The sequence below is a fragment of the Protobothrops mucrosquamatus genome, unplaced genomic scaffold (assembly GCF_001527695.2).
Source record: "Protobothrops mucrosquamatus isolate PMUCROS unplaced genomic scaffold, P.Mucros_1.0 scaffold1767, whole genome shotgun sequence".
Classification (NCBI taxonomy): domain Eukaryota; kingdom Metazoa; phylum Chordata; class Lepidosauria; order Squamata; family Viperidae; genus Protobothrops; species Protobothrops mucrosquamatus.
The window spans coordinates 77,721-95,324 of NW_015387907.1; the positions used below are offsets into that span (position 1 = coordinate 77,721).

The 17,604-nt window shown below is 38.9% G+C and overlaps 1 protein-coding gene across 1 annotated transcript; it reads right to left on the reverse strand.

The window, feature by feature from the left end:
• Positions 1 to 3,502: 3,502 nt before the first annotated feature.
• On the reverse strand, positions 3,503 to 16,567 carry KLF15 (Kruppel like factor 15). The gene is made up of 2 exons (XM_015823092.1): positions 15,482 to 16,567; positions 3,503 to 3,801 (listed from the first exon to the last, which is right to left on the reverse strand). The coding sequence occupies exons 1-2, from the start codon at positions 16,522 to 16,524 to the stop codon at positions 3,633 to 3,635; spliced, it is 1,212 nt and encodes a 403-aa protein (XP_015678578.1). The 5' UTR covers positions 16,525 to 16,567; the 3' UTR covers positions 3,503 to 3,632.
• Between the last annotated feature and the right edge of the window lie 1,037 nt (positions 16,568 to 17,604).

Sequence of the window (17,604 nt, forward strand, 5' to 3'; positions counted from 1 at the left end):
ATGATCATGGAAATAACATTTAGGGATAGTTTCTCATTAAAGTCTCAAGCAAGCATAAATGAAATTAGAAAGGGAAAGAAAAACTCATTATATTAAAGTCATTTATATTATAAGTTCAGTTTGGTCTTGGATGTGCCAACCATAGTACACAAGTGTTGCCAATTACTTAATTACCACCCATAGCAACTGCTGATGGCTTAAGATTTTCCAATTTATGAGTGGAAAACAAAAACTAATGTAACATTATTTGTAAAATTTCAAATTTCTTTTTATTGTCAAAGTAAATATATTTTATGAAGAACAAAGAAAAATATACATAATTGTAACTTATGTACACTGGCTTTAAAGATATTATTTTGACTCTAATTTACATCATCTTTGTGTTTTTAAAAGATATTTTATATAGATATGCAATATGTACAATTTATTTACATACATTCATAGGATGTGAAATAAAAACCAGTCAATAGGAGAGATTCACATACAGTATACAAATTTCCAGAGGACAAAAGGAATGCATTCCTAGCATAAAGAACTGGAACTATTGCTCTTAAATGACAACATGGTCTCTGTTTTGACCTACTCCACCCAGAAGTGCAGTGTTTTAATTCCCATTTGGTTAACAAAGAAAATAGGGACGATACTAAAATTCATTGCTACTGAGGCCCTCTGAAAGCAGCAGAACTGAACTGCTCACAGCTAATCTTGTCCCATTGCCTTCAGTGAGATTCAACCATGGCTAAGGTTGCTCAGATTTGCTATCAACATGACAGCTATGACTGTACAACACATTTAGTTTTGTGATTGAATTGACCCATTGGGGGCTTTGAATTTTCATCTAAGCTAAAATAGAACAAAAAGCTGCATTAAAAGTAATCCAAATTAAAATGTTGCACAAATACCACCACAAGATCCTTAACTGATTTGTTATGCATGTTGTATGATCATAGCCTATTCTTTAAAAATATCCAACAACCCTATTTACTACATTCTTGTTCTCTAGAAACATCCTAAAATCAGTAGAGTACAAAAAGAAAAAAAAATGGTGGAAGGAAATGTTGCCTAATACGATATTTTTTTTCTGCTTCATCAGATTATCTATCTGCGGTGCATATTCCCTTTAAAAAAAATAAAGGCCCTTAAGACAGCTACCATGCTAGTTGGCTGGAACATCCAATGCTCCAGTTGCATTGCTCTCTGAGTAGTGGCCCGTATGGGCACCCAGCATTTTAGTACCACTTACTGCTGAAATCTCTCAAAGTGCTTTCATAAAACATTCACTAAGTCTGAAGTCCTTCCTCCTCAGCCACTAGGAATATGGATTGTGTTCAGTACTGTAAACAAGGGCAAATTGGCTCAGCAGGTTTTTCACCCTTAGTCTGGGAAGATGCTATAAGCTAAGGCAAAAGGATTGGCACAGTTAGAAACTAAGGGTAACATTCCAGAAGTCACATAGATAGTTTTGCAGGAATGGTACTTAATTAAGGCTGCCCACATATTGAAAGTCAATGGCACAGCAAGAAATTGGCACAGGATTTCATGCAGCTATCACATTTGCCCAGAGCACAATCACGGGGGGGGGGGGAGGAAGGGGGAGAGGGGCTGGACACTATCCCGCTGAAGGATCTATTGAAGACTAATGACAAGCATCATTCCTGGAAAAGAGAGGCATGACCCCTTTCTGCTATTCCATAAAGCAGCAGAGGTGGTCACCCTTCCAGGACCAGGAGCACCTTTGTAATTTTGAACCATATCATAGTTAGAAAATGGTCATCGTGCAGGAAGGTTTGCCTGTTCATACAGTGGCTGTCAAAAGAGGAGATGGCCAATCATCAAACACCCATTTAACAATACTCAAACTGGGGAAATAGCTTTCCACTACCACTTTCTCAAGCCTCCTGAATATTCTCCCTCTCCTCAGCTTATCCAAAGGATAAGCTTTTGTTTTTTCAGATTATGAGGCATTCTTGCATATGGCTTCCCATGATGGGGGTTGTATATTAAAAAAAAAACAATTATCAAGTTGAGTAGAGAGTCTGGAGCAATGGCCATCACATTCCCTACGTCTGATAGTAGCACCTTAGCTGTGTTATAGCTTGAACTCCATAGAAAAACTTCATTCATTTCCTCCACAGTACTAGTCAGCCAAATACACATGCACACATGCAAACACACATCTATCAAATCATTGGCCTACCTTGGCTTCTATAGGAACAGATTGTCCATGGTTGGATTTTGGCACTATGACATATAGTGCAGGATTGATGTGCTCTACTAGTAAAGAACCAAAAGAAAATTCCTAGATAAATGATTTAATACATTGAATAGATAAATATTTGGCCTTCTTAACTGCTGTGGTTGACAATTCTATTTATCTTTGGTATAAATCTTTAATTATACAAGCTTAACTGTTTAAGACCTTGGGAAAAATATTATCAGATTCTAGTTACTAAATATGACAGAATTGCTTTAGCTTGGTCTTCCCCAACTTGACTGTGATGTTTGGGGAATTCTGCAAGACAAATCCACTTATCCACTTGTCCAAGTATCCCCTTTCATGTATCCAGTCCAGAGATTAGAATCTGAATGGTGCAAAAAAGGAGAACTGGGCAACAGGATACTTCTCTGACATTTACCATAGTTTTAATATTACCTAAAGAAGGACTGTGCCTAAACTGTGGGGCAACCCATGCAAAACTATTATCTCTGGACTGAATGACGAAAGGTTGTATTTTGGAAATAGAGGTGATTGGGTGAAAGGGCACCGTTGCCTTATCCTAATTTATTTATCTCCTCCAGCCACGTGAGATGTAACAGGCATTTTCAAACATACTAATCTTTACATGGAACTAAGGACAAAGGAGAGTGAAGTCTGCCAGTTCCAGTGAAGCATCTTCTCAAAAGGGAGAGCTGATAAATCTGCAGATGGCAGCAACTGATAGACTCAGATATGGTGTGCATACATTCTGGAAAAATCTAGGGTTTATTCAGACTAGAACGATCATTCCATACACAGGTTTGTTGCTTAGTCGAATCAAAGACTTGCCTATTGGCAATCCCTTCTTTCTATACGCACACATATTCAGTCACACATGTACACATATTGCTGACGTGTTCCTTCTGTTCAGTCTCTTTTGAGAGCACCTATGAAGATCTAGCTAGTGAACCCAACACCAAATCATTGTATCAACAAAAATGAACTCGTGGAAATGAAGTGGATTTCTTTTCCATTTCAAAAGGAAATTGCTCTTTCCAAACTGGACAAATAGGCCAGCTTAACAATATTAATAATGCATTTAAAAAAAAAACACCTCATGATGAATAGCCCTGTACATGAGCAAAAGCGCTCAGGAATGCCAGAACTGTGATTAAATAGCAGCAAGTTGCCCATATATTATCATGATGTTGGAGCTCAACTGACTAAAAACGAAACACTGTAAAGAAGCAGCAGTGGCAGCAACAAAAAGAATTAGGGGGGGGAAGCAAAGTTGGTGAATGATGGGAAAGAAGAGGCACATGTGATGTCCTAATGGCAGCGGTTATATGTAGACAAATAAATTATCACAAGAAAGGAACAAATGCTGCTTGTGGCAGTTCTTAGAGGCATGGTGGGACGGACTGAACCGGATACATCAATTGACTGAGCGCACTGAGCGGCTGCTTCGTGGAAATCGATGGACTTTGACATGCTTGGACAGGTGGTCACTTCGTGCAAACTTCTTCTCACACACAGGGCACTGATAGGGCTTCACTCCAGAATGGGAACGTCGATGTCGAGAAAGTTCATCTGATCGTGAGAACCTGGAAGCAAATAAGAAAAGATAATCGGTGTGATGACTTCACCTTTAGGTGGTCATCAATGTACAGTAGATAAAAACAGAACCAAGAATATTTAACATTAAGATCAATCTTTCAAAGAAAATACTCCTGAAAATACTTTTTCTTTTTATGGCCCTGTAATCCCTTGTATCGGGATGGAGTCAGGGTAACTGAATGGAGCTGAATAATTTACTGGCTGGATGCCCTTCCTGACCCCTATGCGGAGTTTGCAGCAGATATTTACTCTTTGCAGTCTAATAGAGAAACATCTGTTGCTGCCTACGATTGAACTCTCAGCCTCCTGAGTGTGAGGCGAGCGTCTTCACCTCTAGACCATGACCCCACTCTGATGAAGAAAACTTCGATAATCCTGCCAAATAGATTAGTATTTTTATCCATCAGGACATTTTTGGAAAATACTCAGGGAGACAATTGCCCCAAGATCCATATATGGAAAGAAAGTCATCCAAACAATGGTTCAATATCTGAAACACTTTCATTTCAAAGTGAGTTATTTCAGAATCTTGGATAATCTCCACCCTCCTATTTACTGGCCATGGCTTTCAATATACATACATATACTATGTATATACATACACAAACACACAAACACCAAAACAAAGAGACAGAATGACAATGATACTATGAAACATAACTGAGCAGAGACAAGTCTCAAACGGATATTATGCAACTCACATCATAATAAACCCCTGTTATTCATACACTGTAGACTATAAAGCAGTGATTGTCCACAAGCTTTTTAGTATCCATTTGCTCCCACCTCCCCAAACATTAGCAGGCCAATCTGTTTTATGGCAATATGGTTAAGGTTTCCCTGTCAGTTATATCTGACTCTAGGCAGGATGCTCATTTCCGTTTCTTGGCCAAGGGAGCCAGCATTGTCTGAAGACATTCTGCATGATCATGTGATTAGCACGTCTATATGCCAAAGGCACATGCAACGCTGTTACCTTCCCACCAAAGTGGTACCTATTAATCTACTCACATTTACATGCTTTCAGACTGCTACCGGTAGGTGGGCAGGAGCTGGGACAAGTAATGCGAGCTCACCTCATGGGGTGGTGCTTGGGTCTCAAACTTAGGCTGTCAACTTTCAAGCTGAAGAGAAATTCTTTTGAAATCCACATTTTTGCTAAGAAAAATTCTAAGGACTTTTTTTTTTCTTCCATCCCCTCCAAAAAGATGGTTTGAATTTTCCATTTCCTATCCCAATTTTCCTATTCCTATTTTCAAGAGGCAACTGGACTTTCTTTTTTCTCTTTGAAGACGTTTCGCTTCTCATCCAAGAAGCGAAATGTCTTCAAAGAGAAACAAGAAAGTCCAGTTGCCTCTTGAAAAAGCACCTTTGGGACAACCATGACCTGGATGACTGAGAATCTCCATAGACATTTTCAATTTCCTAGAATAAAATAATTGCTGCTGTCACCTGCAACAAATCTAAGGTAAAGAAGGGGAAATTTCCCCTGCTCCAAGAATGGGGTTTTCCCCACAGAAATTGCATAAATGTTTACAAAGTATCATTTGCATACAGAGTTAAAATGAAAACTCATTTGGAAAAATCTACGAACTCATGGAACACATTTGGATTTAGACACCCTTTGAATAGTAGAATCTCATAGTTGGTGTCAGCCAGAACAGTGATGAACACTGGCACAGATTAGAATCTTTAAGATTAAGATTCTTCTGTCAGCTGTTCCTATAGGAAATAAGTAAAATTAGAGGTATTTCTGAGCCAAAAAATTTATTGATCCCAATAGTTTCCCCCTTCTGTCACGTTAAAAGTGGGAAATTTTGGAAGAGTTTGGGGAACCATGTCCAAAGTACTGAGAGGCCACATGTAAGGACCCTGAGGTCTCAAGTGGTGCGACTTTGTTTTAAGAGGATAATGTTAGTTTTTCTTCAAGAAAAAGATTGAACCTCCCTTCGCAACCTAGAAGAGAACTTGACTTTCCAAACTGAAACACTACCAATAATTATGTGACATTTTTGTTTATTTCTTTTTGTATTTTATCTCTATTCTTTAGGGAATTAAAAAAAATACCCCAGCTAAATAGAGTTCTTGTCTATAATTTCTCTGATATTTATTAAGAATGTTTGAACAAAATATTTCTTAATGCTTGTAGTTTGAGTTTAGGAGCAAAAGCTCTTGGAGGAGGGAGGGAGAACATTCAGGGTATGTCTACCTGGCCCATGGAAAGAAACATGAGTTAATATGATAAAAATATATTTTGTATCATAGCTAAGCCTTCAGTTGATCAGGTAACAACATTGCTATGCTGGCATTCAGTTTGCTTGAAAAGATCAGTTTACTATAACTACAGAAATAAATTTGCAGCTCCTTATGTACTTGTAATGCGTACCCATCCAAACATTAAATATAAGATAAAGGTAAAAAGCCTTCAGATTATTATATAATGCTCTCTGAAGATGGAAATGGACAATATGTTTTATAAACTGATTTCTTCCCATTTTGGTTTGATTGGGTATTAATATGCAATCATTATATTTCATTTATGGAATCTTAATAGGGACTCCAAATATTATCATCTTCCATTTTTAACCCTCTCAGGTTTCCTGGATGCTTCTTTTGTCCTTTTCTTTGTAGGAAATGTATACGTTGAGGATAAAAAAGCAGCTTTGTTGCACAAGATTTGAACAGTAGCAGCAGGAACATCCCAAACAAAGGATTTTACTGCTATTAAATATGCTAATTAAGATTATTTTGAAAGTTGCCTTGATTCTCTTCTCAGAAGATGCTGGAATCATTTTCTAGGAATAGGGAAGAAATAAGTAATCAATTTCATATCTGTGAATCAATCTAAAAAGGGTTTTGTACATCTTTTGGGTCAATTTAATGAAGAGAAAGACGAGGGGTGACATGATAGCACTGTTCCAATATCTCAGGGGCTGCCACAAAGAAGAGGGAGTCAAGCTATTCTCCAAAGCGCCTGAAGGCAGGACAAGAAGCAACGGATGGAAACTAAGCAAGGAGAGAAGCAACCTAGAACTAAGGAGAAATTTCCTGACAGTTAGAACAATTGATCAGTGAAACAACCTGCCTCCAGAAATTGCCTCCAACACTAGAAGTTTTTAAGAAGAGACTGGACAACCATTTGTCTGAAATGGTACAGGTGTCCTGCCTGAGCAGGGGCTGGACTAGAAAGGTCCCTTCTAACTCTGTTATTCTGTTAATTCCAAGGCATTTGACTGATCTGGAGATTCAATTATTTCTCCTAATGATATTCAGTTAGCAGAGCTGCATTAGAGAAAAGAATCTGAAGTCTAAACTAGATATAAACCCTATTACTCCAGAAAGAGTCTTTAGCATGGGTCTTCAAACTTGGCCCTTTTATGACTTGTGGACTTCAACTCCCAGAATTCCTCAGCCAAGTATGCTGGCTGAGGAATTCTGGAAGTTGAAGTCCACAAGTCATAAAAGGGTCAGATTTGAAGACCCCTGGTCTTTAGAATTAATCATTATTTTAGTTGCTACTGGCAGATTTAACTACCAGAAAGTCCACTGAAGTCACCAGTTCTCCAAGAAACACAATTTAAGAATAACTGAAGGAGCACAATGATTAACATTCCTTACAGATATCTTCATAGGGCAGTAGTAACAAATAATTGAAGAACAAGATTCCATGCTGAATCTGCGCAAACACATCTCTCCCAGAATAATTTTTGAAGGAGTTCTAAATTTTTAGGATTTTTAATTCAACTTTCCTATGAAATTGAACAGGAATCTCATAGACATATCTAATCTTTTGAAGGAATCACTGATATGTTTGAAGTTCTAAGGACTGTTGCATCTATAAATTTGCAAGCATTGACTCCTCAAATATCAAGCAAGTGAAATTAGTGAAGACTAATTTCGTAGGTGAAATATGATCCATGGAACTGAGTTTAGGTATGTGAATGCAACAGATTCTCTTTTTTTTAATTTTTATTTTTCCTTTTTCTCTTTACAAACAAACAAAATACACAGTACATTTTTTCTTTTTTCTTAACAATACTATGTTCTACATCTCTTACATTTATTTACATTTATTTACATTACTTCTCATACTTTTTTATTCCTCATTTCTAACCAGTTATAGTACATGTCCCATATCTCATAGAATTCTGTAGCTTCTTTGTCTTTTAGTTCTAAGGTAAGTTTGTTCATCTCAGCACAATCTAATATCTTACATATAATCATTGCATTTGTTGGTATGTTCTCTCTTTTCCAACATTGCGCATATGCAATGCGTGCTGCAGTTATAATATGTATAATGATGTATTGGAGTCGTTTCTTGATTTTTGAGTTGATTATGCCTAATAAAAATTCTAAGCAGAATTTTTGAAAACAGAATTAATATATTATTAATATATTGTTAATTCTATCACTTTCAGTACTTCTACCAATCTTCTACCCATTTACTTATCTCTTGCATTTTATATTTGCCTAATGCTTTTTTTGTGGCAATAACATACAGTTCAGCTAGGTCCTTTAAAAAAAGTTATATGGGGAAAGAAATCAAAGGAAATTGTTTCTATGGAAAAGAGTTTTTTCTCATGTAACAGCTTTTAAAGACTCTCATAATGGTACAATGAATATAAAAAAATATCAATGCAATTATAAATTAATCAGGGCTAGCAAAGGAGTTAGCTTACACAACTGCTTTGCCCAGGAGAATAATTGTAACTATGACATACAATGCTTTACTATCTTGTAAAATTTCCCAATCTAGGACCCTGGCTGGGCTGGAGTGTATATCAGAATGGAGGAAACTGTTTTACATTTTGTCAGAGCAATTTTATCTATTCAGTCCAGGGTTGTCTCTTCCAGTCCCCAGTCCTCTAATCCGGAGGTCCCCAACTCCTGGTCCGTGGACCGGGATCAGGCAGTAGCATGCCAGAAACTGGGCCACGCAAACAAGCGAAGCCCCATCCATGGGATGCAGGCAGCACACAAAACCATGCCCCCTCCAGTCCGTGGAAAAACCTCTCCCCACAGAACTGGTTCCTGGTGCCTAAAAGGCTGGGGGCCTCTGCCCTAATCCTTTCACTTGGAAAAATGACTCCTTAATGTAGGACATTTTCACATTGAAAGGTTGCAATACTGTATACAGTTAGGAGGCGATGTGCTACCTGAGTGTATATATTGCGTTACCAGACAGATTTCCACAATCTCATGAACAGGGCTGCTGTTGCTGCTGCTGGCAGAGGCAAAATACTGAAAGCAAAAAGAGGCCCTGCTCACACAACAGAAGACTGGGAAAAGGTGGAAGAAAATAGTAGATCACCTCACAGACTTTTATCAGATTTCCTGATGTTTCCTGAATATTGTCTCTTTCCAATGGGATTAGCCCACCCCACTCGCATCAGCAGAAGAGGCCTTTTCTGGTCCCTGTAGGCCAAGGAATTTCACCTAGCAGGATCAAGGAGAACAGTCTTCTCTGTCATGGCCTCCCGCCCATGGGAATGTCTTACCGCCAGAGGTGAGATCCATCCCCACCCCTCTGGCTTCCTGAAAGGGCCTTAACACGTGGCTCTGCCAGTTGGCTTGGGCCCATGATGGGGCCCGCTATGCTAGAAGCTTCTCAATTGAGTGAGAAACAAAAGTCTACCACCACTACTCTTCCCCCATACTACCCGTGTCCTTGATTTTCATGTTTTATTTGTTGTCAAACTTAATTTTAATGATTTTATATCTATGCTTTTATACTATTATAAGCCACCCCAAGTCACTGGAGACAGTGAAACGGATAGCCTATAAATTTAATAAATAAATACATATTAAACATCCAGGTTCTTTGAGTTGGTGAGCAAGTATTCTGATCAGGAGTGGAGCTGCTAAGAAAATGAAAACCATACATACAAACACTCAAGCATAACAACCCTTCCATTCCTTAAGAAAGCTGCTGCCAGGTGCCTTGCCTGGCTCAAGATTTAAATGAGAAAAGCTAGGCTCTTCAGAACAGCCAGAAACAAAGGGCCCTTTGTACTTTTGTACTTTTCAGAGTGTTTCTTGTTCTAGCACCAATGAGATGTTGAGGAAGAACTCTGAGCTCTAAAGCACATCAGGAAATGGGACCATCAATCTCCCATCTATCTGTTTCAGAGTTCCTCCAGTCTTCTGTTCAGCTCTATGTTACCCTGGGCTTGTTCAGTGGGGGTAAGAAAGAAAGTGGGGCTGATATTAAGCCCAGAGAATGGTGACAAGAACAGCTTTATTTTTTCCTATGGAGCAAAGAGGGTAAGGCACAAACAGAATTGGAGGTAGTACCGTCCAAATTCATTTCAGAAGCAGGAATATCTAATGCAGTCACCCATGCTGGCTGGGGAATTTTGGGAGTTGGAAGTCCACATATCTTAAACTTGCTATGGTTGGGAAATACTGAACTTATCTCTTCCATCTACCCATTTGCTCCTTGGCTGTTTTTTCACCTCATACCTCTGAAAAAATGGGTACCAAGCTAGAGGAGGCTCAGTGCTAGGCTGAGGTAAGCTAACATCTACCAAGCTGTCATTCAACCCTTTTCTCTAAAACTTATATTGCACTTGATGCTGGGACCCATGGACTACTGATTCTGGAAAAGACAATGAGTTACTTCATTTAAGAAACCTTGGGACAGGGAATACAAATTTAATTCTGGTGCAGTATCCTTATAGAAGGGCTGTAGCTCTGATCATGAGCAATTAAAATACCCCAGCACAAGTTTCCGAAGACTGTATGGGGGAGGGGCATTTGTAATCTCAGGAATATGGCCAATCAGTGCAGACTAGGACAGGGGTCTTCAAACTTGGCCCTTTATTGACTTGTGGACTTCAATTCCCAGAATTCCTCAGCCAGGCACACTGGCTGAGGAATTCTGGGAGTTGAAGTCCACAAGTCATAAAAGGGCCAAGTTTGAAGACCCCTGGACTAGGATATCATAACTTGGCATGTTTCAGTTATGTTTCATTACAACATGCCCAACCACATTGAAAGAGAACCAGTTTGTGCAACGCTGCTATAGACAGCGCTGAACTAAATGGAGTAATGATACAGGTAGCCCTCGTCTTACGATCACAACTAAGCCCAAAATTTCTGTTGCTAAGCAAGACAGTTGTTAAGTGAACTGTGCCCCACTTTACGAACTCCCTTGCCACAGTTGCTAAGTGAATCACTGCAGTTGTTAAGTTAGTAATATACAGTATTTGTTAAATGAATCTGGCTTCCCCATTGACTTTGCTTCTCAGAAGATTGCCAAAAGTGATCACATGACCTCAGGACACTGGAACCGTCATAAATATGAGTTGCGCCTGAATTTTGACCATGTGACCATGGGGGGGATGCTCCAACGGTAATTTCAAGGGTGAAAAACGGTTATGAGTTTTCAGTGCTATTGTAACTTTGAACGGTCACTAAACGAACTGTTGTAGGTCAAGGACTACCTGTGCTGATAATTAATAAGAGAAAGGAATTACCAATGAAACCACGCCATTAAAAAAAAAACAAGCTGCTATATTTGTGTATATATTTGATTTTCAAACAAGAAACAAGTTTTTCATTCTTCTTAGCAGTTCTGTTTGTTTTTAAAGATACACACTTTGAGTAAATAGCCATCCTCTCTACAGTACAGAGCTCTGCTCTGGACTTTCCCTTTTTTTCTGAACTCCAGATCATTGCCCTTGGCGCCCACACTTACTATCCTCAACCAGATACGCTAATGCTTCTCTACTGAAACCACTAGTGGTTTATGGACCTCTGGTATTATATTCCTGTGCAACATTTTTCAAGCTTCCCAGTAATCTTACGTGTATTTACTTCAGAAAAAAAATGTCTACTCCACCTGACGTAAAGAAGAAAGAAAGGGAGAAAAATACCAGAAGCATTTAAGAAAATCTGGAAAAAAAACCAGAGGCTTCAGATATATTTGTTCCAGTCTCGTGAGGTCTCACTCTCTCTTCGAACTCCAAAGAAGCAAACGTAACCTGCTGATAAAAGAAAGCTGTGTAATTCTAAGCTTAGCTGGCTCAGTCAATTTGACAATCTGACTTCGATGTTCAAGAAGAACATTCGGTGATGTTGGGAAAGCAGAGATCAGTCCCCAAAGAGAGGAACATTTGAAGGAAAAAATGCACCAACTCCCTGCTGAGGGAAAAGGGAGAGGTTTCCAAGCTGAGCCATGCTGGCTCAGGAATTCTGGGAGTTGAAGTCCATGAGTCATAAAAGAGCCAAGGTTGCCTTCCCCTGGCCTTGAGGAACAGAAGGAAGAGCTGCAGCCAAGACAATGGTCAGATAAAAGAATTCTGAGTCTGGGCCAGAACTGTAATTGTGAGAAAGCATCTGTGACAAGGCTCTTTGTTGTTCTCACAAAAATAAAGGGAGGGGGAAAGCCCACTCAGATTTCAAAGGTTCTGTCACTGAAATCTTATATAAAAGTTAAGTATTTGCATGCGTGACTTTGGCTTCCTAATCTGGTCTATCTTGGAGGGATAACACTACCCTTCCATCATACCAATGATACATTTGAGCTATATTTGCTGAAACAAGAGGGGCAGAGATGTGCTTAGTTAATACCGGGAAGTGACACAGAAGAGTAAAGTGAAGCATGGAATATGTAGTTTGCAAAAGAATATGAAGCAATGATATTACTAAGTTCCTAGCATTGAGATTCATTTTCTACTGCTTTTCTTCTATTATTATTTTTTTTAGGTCAGCACACCTTGTGACACATCTAGTCCACAAGCCATTCTAAATGTTCCCTTCCCCTTTGTTTTTGAAGAAGGACCACTGATTTGGTTGATTTGGGGCACTATTTCTGAATTCTGGTTAGCCATTCTATATTTGCCCAAAGATAAGTACCCATGAATACAAATACAAAGCAAAATTCAGAGCTCAGAGTAGTAACTTTTGGGGGGAGGGAGTTGCACTTAAAATGGGAGGAGGGTAATGAGGATCACATTGGGGTAAAATGAAAAATGATTTTTGAGGGGAGGGGAGAATGAGGGTTGAAGGGAATGGCTGTTGTTTAAACTGTTAAGCCTATTTTAGGATTTACATATAATTTCCCACCTTTCCCATTTCAAAATGGTGAGACACACTATAGCACAATTTTTTGGCAATTTTGGTGAACAAGTCATTGAGGGCCAGACAGAAAGGCCTCAGGGTTACATTCAGCCTTGAGACCTCAGTTAGCCCAACACTGCACTAAACCAATATTCTAGCACACATCCAAAATACCTGGAAAAGGGCCATATTAGTAAATATTCAACTGCCATGTTCTGAGAGTCAGAGAAACAGCCTATCATGCCTACTAAAGCATTATTAAATATTTTGCACATCCTGCTGACAAAAAAAAATGGAAGCAAAAAAAGAAAAAAGGTCCTGAGGAAATTCATATGTCCAAATGTTCTTTAGGGTGTCCTTAAATTAGTCCCCAACCTCCAAGCTGGGGGTAGAAGGACACTTGTGCCCCATGGCAAATGAATATTTTTTGCATAAGGAATGAAAACAAAGTGAAACACCCAACAGATAATTCTCAGCAGCTTTGACAAGGAAACCTCATGTACTCTTGTTTCTGGAGACCTAGATTACATCTATCTATCTATCTATCTATCTATCTATCTATCTATCTATCTATCTATCTATCTATCTATCTATCTGTCTGTCTGTCTGTCTGTCTGTCTGTCTGTCTGTCTGTCTGTCTGTCTACCTACCTACCTACCTACCTACCTATTTATCTATCTATCTATATCTATCTATTTATCTATCTATATAATTTGTATCCTGTCTTTATTATTTTTACAAATACCTCAAGGCAGCAAAGATACTTAATACTCCTTCCTCCTATTTTCCCCACAACAACAACCCTGTGAAGTAGGTTGGGCTGAGAGAGAGTGACTGGCCCAAGATCACCCAGGTGGCTTTCATGGCTAAAGTAGAACTTGAACTCATAGTCTCCTGGGTTCCAACCTAGTCCTTAACCAGATCCCTCAGCCATCTAAGATGCAGGATGGCTCTGTCTCTGTGTGGATACTCAATGGCCAATGGTTGCCCAGGAAGGTACAAGGTGATGTTCCAGAATAACCCAGGCTTAGTAAATCAAACCTAGCTAATGCTGCCAAGGACATTCATACCCCTTAAGTAGACCTGGTAGGATGCAGCTCCATTGGTGATGCTGCAAAGTCATTTCTATTATTATTCTCTGCATCTTCTTTCCCTTTAAGCAATTTGCCAGGAAGATATCAGTCATATGTTTTGCATAATGGAAAATAAATATTGCAATTGTTTATATAAAACCCTGTCATTAATAGACACCAATCCATCACCACCACCACCACCCAAAAAAAAAAAAGAATCAGAAGAGAGAAACTTTATACAATGCAAGGCAGGAATTCATATCAGTAATTTTGATTTTTTTTCACATTTCAAAATTCAAGAAATTAAGTCTTGGGTTTACCTGGCACCATGCTTTTACAAGTGACCAATCCTGAATATTTGGCCTAAAACTCCTAGTATTTTTTAACTATTGGCAGTGACAACTGGTGGTCAAAGAAGTTTAAATTCTCTTTATCTATAGATTTAGGAATTATTTTAACTAACCTTTCCTTATCTTGAAAAAAAATGTGGATTAATTTGAATCAATCTCTCTGTATGCAAACATATATTTATAAACTCACACACATATACAGTAATAAACAATCTATCTGAATCTACTAGATACTAGAAGATTACACTTGTGGCTACCATAGTAGAAAATAGTTGGCATTTACATCTTAAATTTTTAAGAGAGTCTATTTTCAGAGACCAGATTTCAAACAGAAGAGAACTGGAAAGGACCTTGGAGGTCTTCTAGTCCAGCCCCCTGCTCAAGCAGGAGACCCTATACCTTTCAGACAGGTGACTGTCCAGTCTTTTCTTAAAAACCTCCAGTGATGAAGCACCCATAACTTCTGAAGACAAGCTGTTCTACTGGTTAATTGTCCTCACTTTTAGGAAGTTTCTCCTTATCTGAGAAAGTATAACTGCAAGATCTGAGAAAGTATAACTGTGTTGTGTTAATTTCTGAAGGAAATTTAGCTATTTACATAACAGAGATATCCTTTGATCTGAGAGCTAAAAGGGATTTTGAAAACACAATTAAAAGTTTATGAATTGTAATGGGAGAAATATAGGAAGCTGACTTACATACTTCTGAATTGGTGTGTTTTGGATATTCCTACTTAGTCTTGTCTTTTGAGTTGATGATACTACATACAGTAGATAGAAACATGCTCTCTTGCTAGTATAAATTACTCCCAGCAGTTGCTATCAGACCTCTTAAGTGGAGTAGACAAGAATGAGCCTCGGAATTTCTGAATGCAAAGGGTGTCTTTTCCTACTGAGCTATACGGGGTATCTAAGGTTTACTAAAATACAGTTTGCAAAAAAGCAAACTGTGATTGAGTCAGTGGCATTCAAACAGCAGCACTTGCTCTGTCAAGTCTGACTTATCTTTTATAAATGGGATACCACTGAGTATTTTTTTATAAAGCCCAATGTCCTGTAATATAAACACAATTGTTTCTGGAAAGTTACCAAATTTTAAGGGAACATGCTCCAATTACTTTGTTCATTAGGTGCACAGTAGAATTTATGAATCAGATTCAGCCACCAAATGACAGTACTAACCTCCATCCACAGCCAGGCCAAGTACATGCAAAGGGTTTTTCCCCTGTGTGCCTTCTTAGATGGGCTTTCAAATGGCTGCTTTTAGTGTACATCTTGGTACATCCAGGAAAAGTACATTTGTGCATTTTAATGAGTTCTGCTGCAGGATTCTTTTGAAACTTCTGACCCATGATGACCCCATTTTGACCCTGCATTGTACCTCCTGGACCAATAGGTTTTGCAGCTATCGGAACTGGAGCTATGCGGACAAATTTGGAAGATGAGTTCAAGTTGGATGATTGAACAAGTTGTGGCACCAATGCAAAAGTTTGTCCTTGGATGTTGACCAAGAGCTGTGCAACTTTAATGTTTTCTTGCACCGGTCCTTGCGAACTAGGGCTCACATCTGACGTTTGCTTAACTTGAACTTGTTGGATCTGGAGCATGACTGGTATCCCTCCATCAAGGGACATTGCTCCGTTAGACGTATGGCTGCCTTCCATTGCACCATCTGACTGTTCATTTTTACTGTCTTTTAAAGTAACACTTGGTACCATCTGGTCTTTTTGCTGTATGGAAGCTACAGTAATTTGGCTGCAAGCTCTCATATCTTTGGTCTCACTCTTAGGTCCTTCTTTGAGATCGGTCTCCATGTTTTCTTCCAGAAACTCCTCTATCTCCTCAAGGGTGGGCTGGAATGGTCCAGAATCTTCCATCTCCACTGTGAACTCAGGCATTCTAAAATTCTCCTCCTTCACAATGGGCTGAAGTCTCCTTTTATCCCACCAAGAAGCATGGCCATTCCCCAAAGATGCCTGGGACAACAAATAGTCCAAGATACTGTCCTGATTCTCAGCATTTGATGAACTCCCATAGCTGGAGCCTAGAACCTGTGAATCTGGGCTTGAACAAGAACAAAAACTTGAGGAATCACTATCATCTTCAGACACTGGTGAAGGCAGCATTTGGTATGACCTCCCAACAGCTGTCATGTCCCCAAAGTATCCAATTGAGGGCCTGGTGGATGAGAAAGTTTCATCCGCAGGAAGCAAGTGATCCACCATTCCTGAATAGTCTCTTTATGTGTGTTTCACCAACATGTACCAAACGAATGAAAACCTGAATGTGGGAAAGACAAACATTGACAGTCAGAAGCCAGAATTAATTGTTCCATCTCAATACGCTGAAACCCTATAGCTTGATTTAGAATACTTGCTGAGTGCAGCACATGTTGCTACTTGTTTCAGTCTAGTTTGTATCACCCAAGAGGATTTCTTGACTGCCTGAAAGCTTTCTTCCAAGATTGCACCACATTCCTACAAAAAATTATCTCCCCAAACCATTTCATAACTATACATCCACAACTGTAGATTTATAACAGCTTTCTTTTCAAACATTTGCTGGTAAAAAGATAAGAGTTCTATATTTTTAGTCATTAATCCTACAAATGAAATTAAAGAATACGCAGAGGGGAAAAAAAGAATACTGAGTTTTCTTCCATCCCTGAATTTCTTTATAAAATAGAGCATTTATCCCTAGGAAGCAGTTTTCTATCGGCTGCACTATTTATTCTTTCATATATGCAAATATAGGCTAATTACTGTAAAGGAAGATTCAGAATAGCAGAAGCTAAAAATATTGGCTGGTCTTCAACAGCAAATATATCATGGCAATTTTCCTTCCCTAGATTAATGGATCCAGCTTCCAGCATTAATATCTTCAGTGCTGGTCCTTATAAGGTTTTGAACCAAGCAGGATTCCTCAATAACCGTATTTCTAGAGGTGGAATACATTTTTTGCCCTGCCAGCCACCCCCCCTCCAATAAATAAGTAAAGATTACGGACAAAAAAAAATTACATTCATTTTTTTTCTCCCTTGCAACACTTGGCCCAACTACACTGTTAATTGGTGCTGCCTCAATGCCTGCGTTAGTGAATATTTATCATTTGCAAACACTGCCTTAGAATGATCAAAACCACATTCTATTTCTAAATTTGGTTTAGAATTAGTCCTTCATTCAAGTTTTGGATTTCAAAGCCTTGAGACCAATCCAGCCGGCTGAGTGCTGCCATCCATCAATTCATTCAACTTCAGAAGGAAGGTGTTCCAACTCTACAAAGCCCAGCATTCAAAGGGGGGGGGA

Bases quoted from the DNA above. Each gene is read 5' to 3' on its own strand.
- KLF15 (XM_015823092.1), bottom strand. From the start codon at position 16,524: ATGGTGGATCACTTGCTTCCTGCGGATGAAACTTTCTCATCCACCAGG. The intron at 3,802-15,481 runs GTTAGTACTGTC...ATTTGCTTCCAG, and splicing joins TGGCCTGGCTGTGGATGGAG to GTTCTCACGATCAGATGAAC.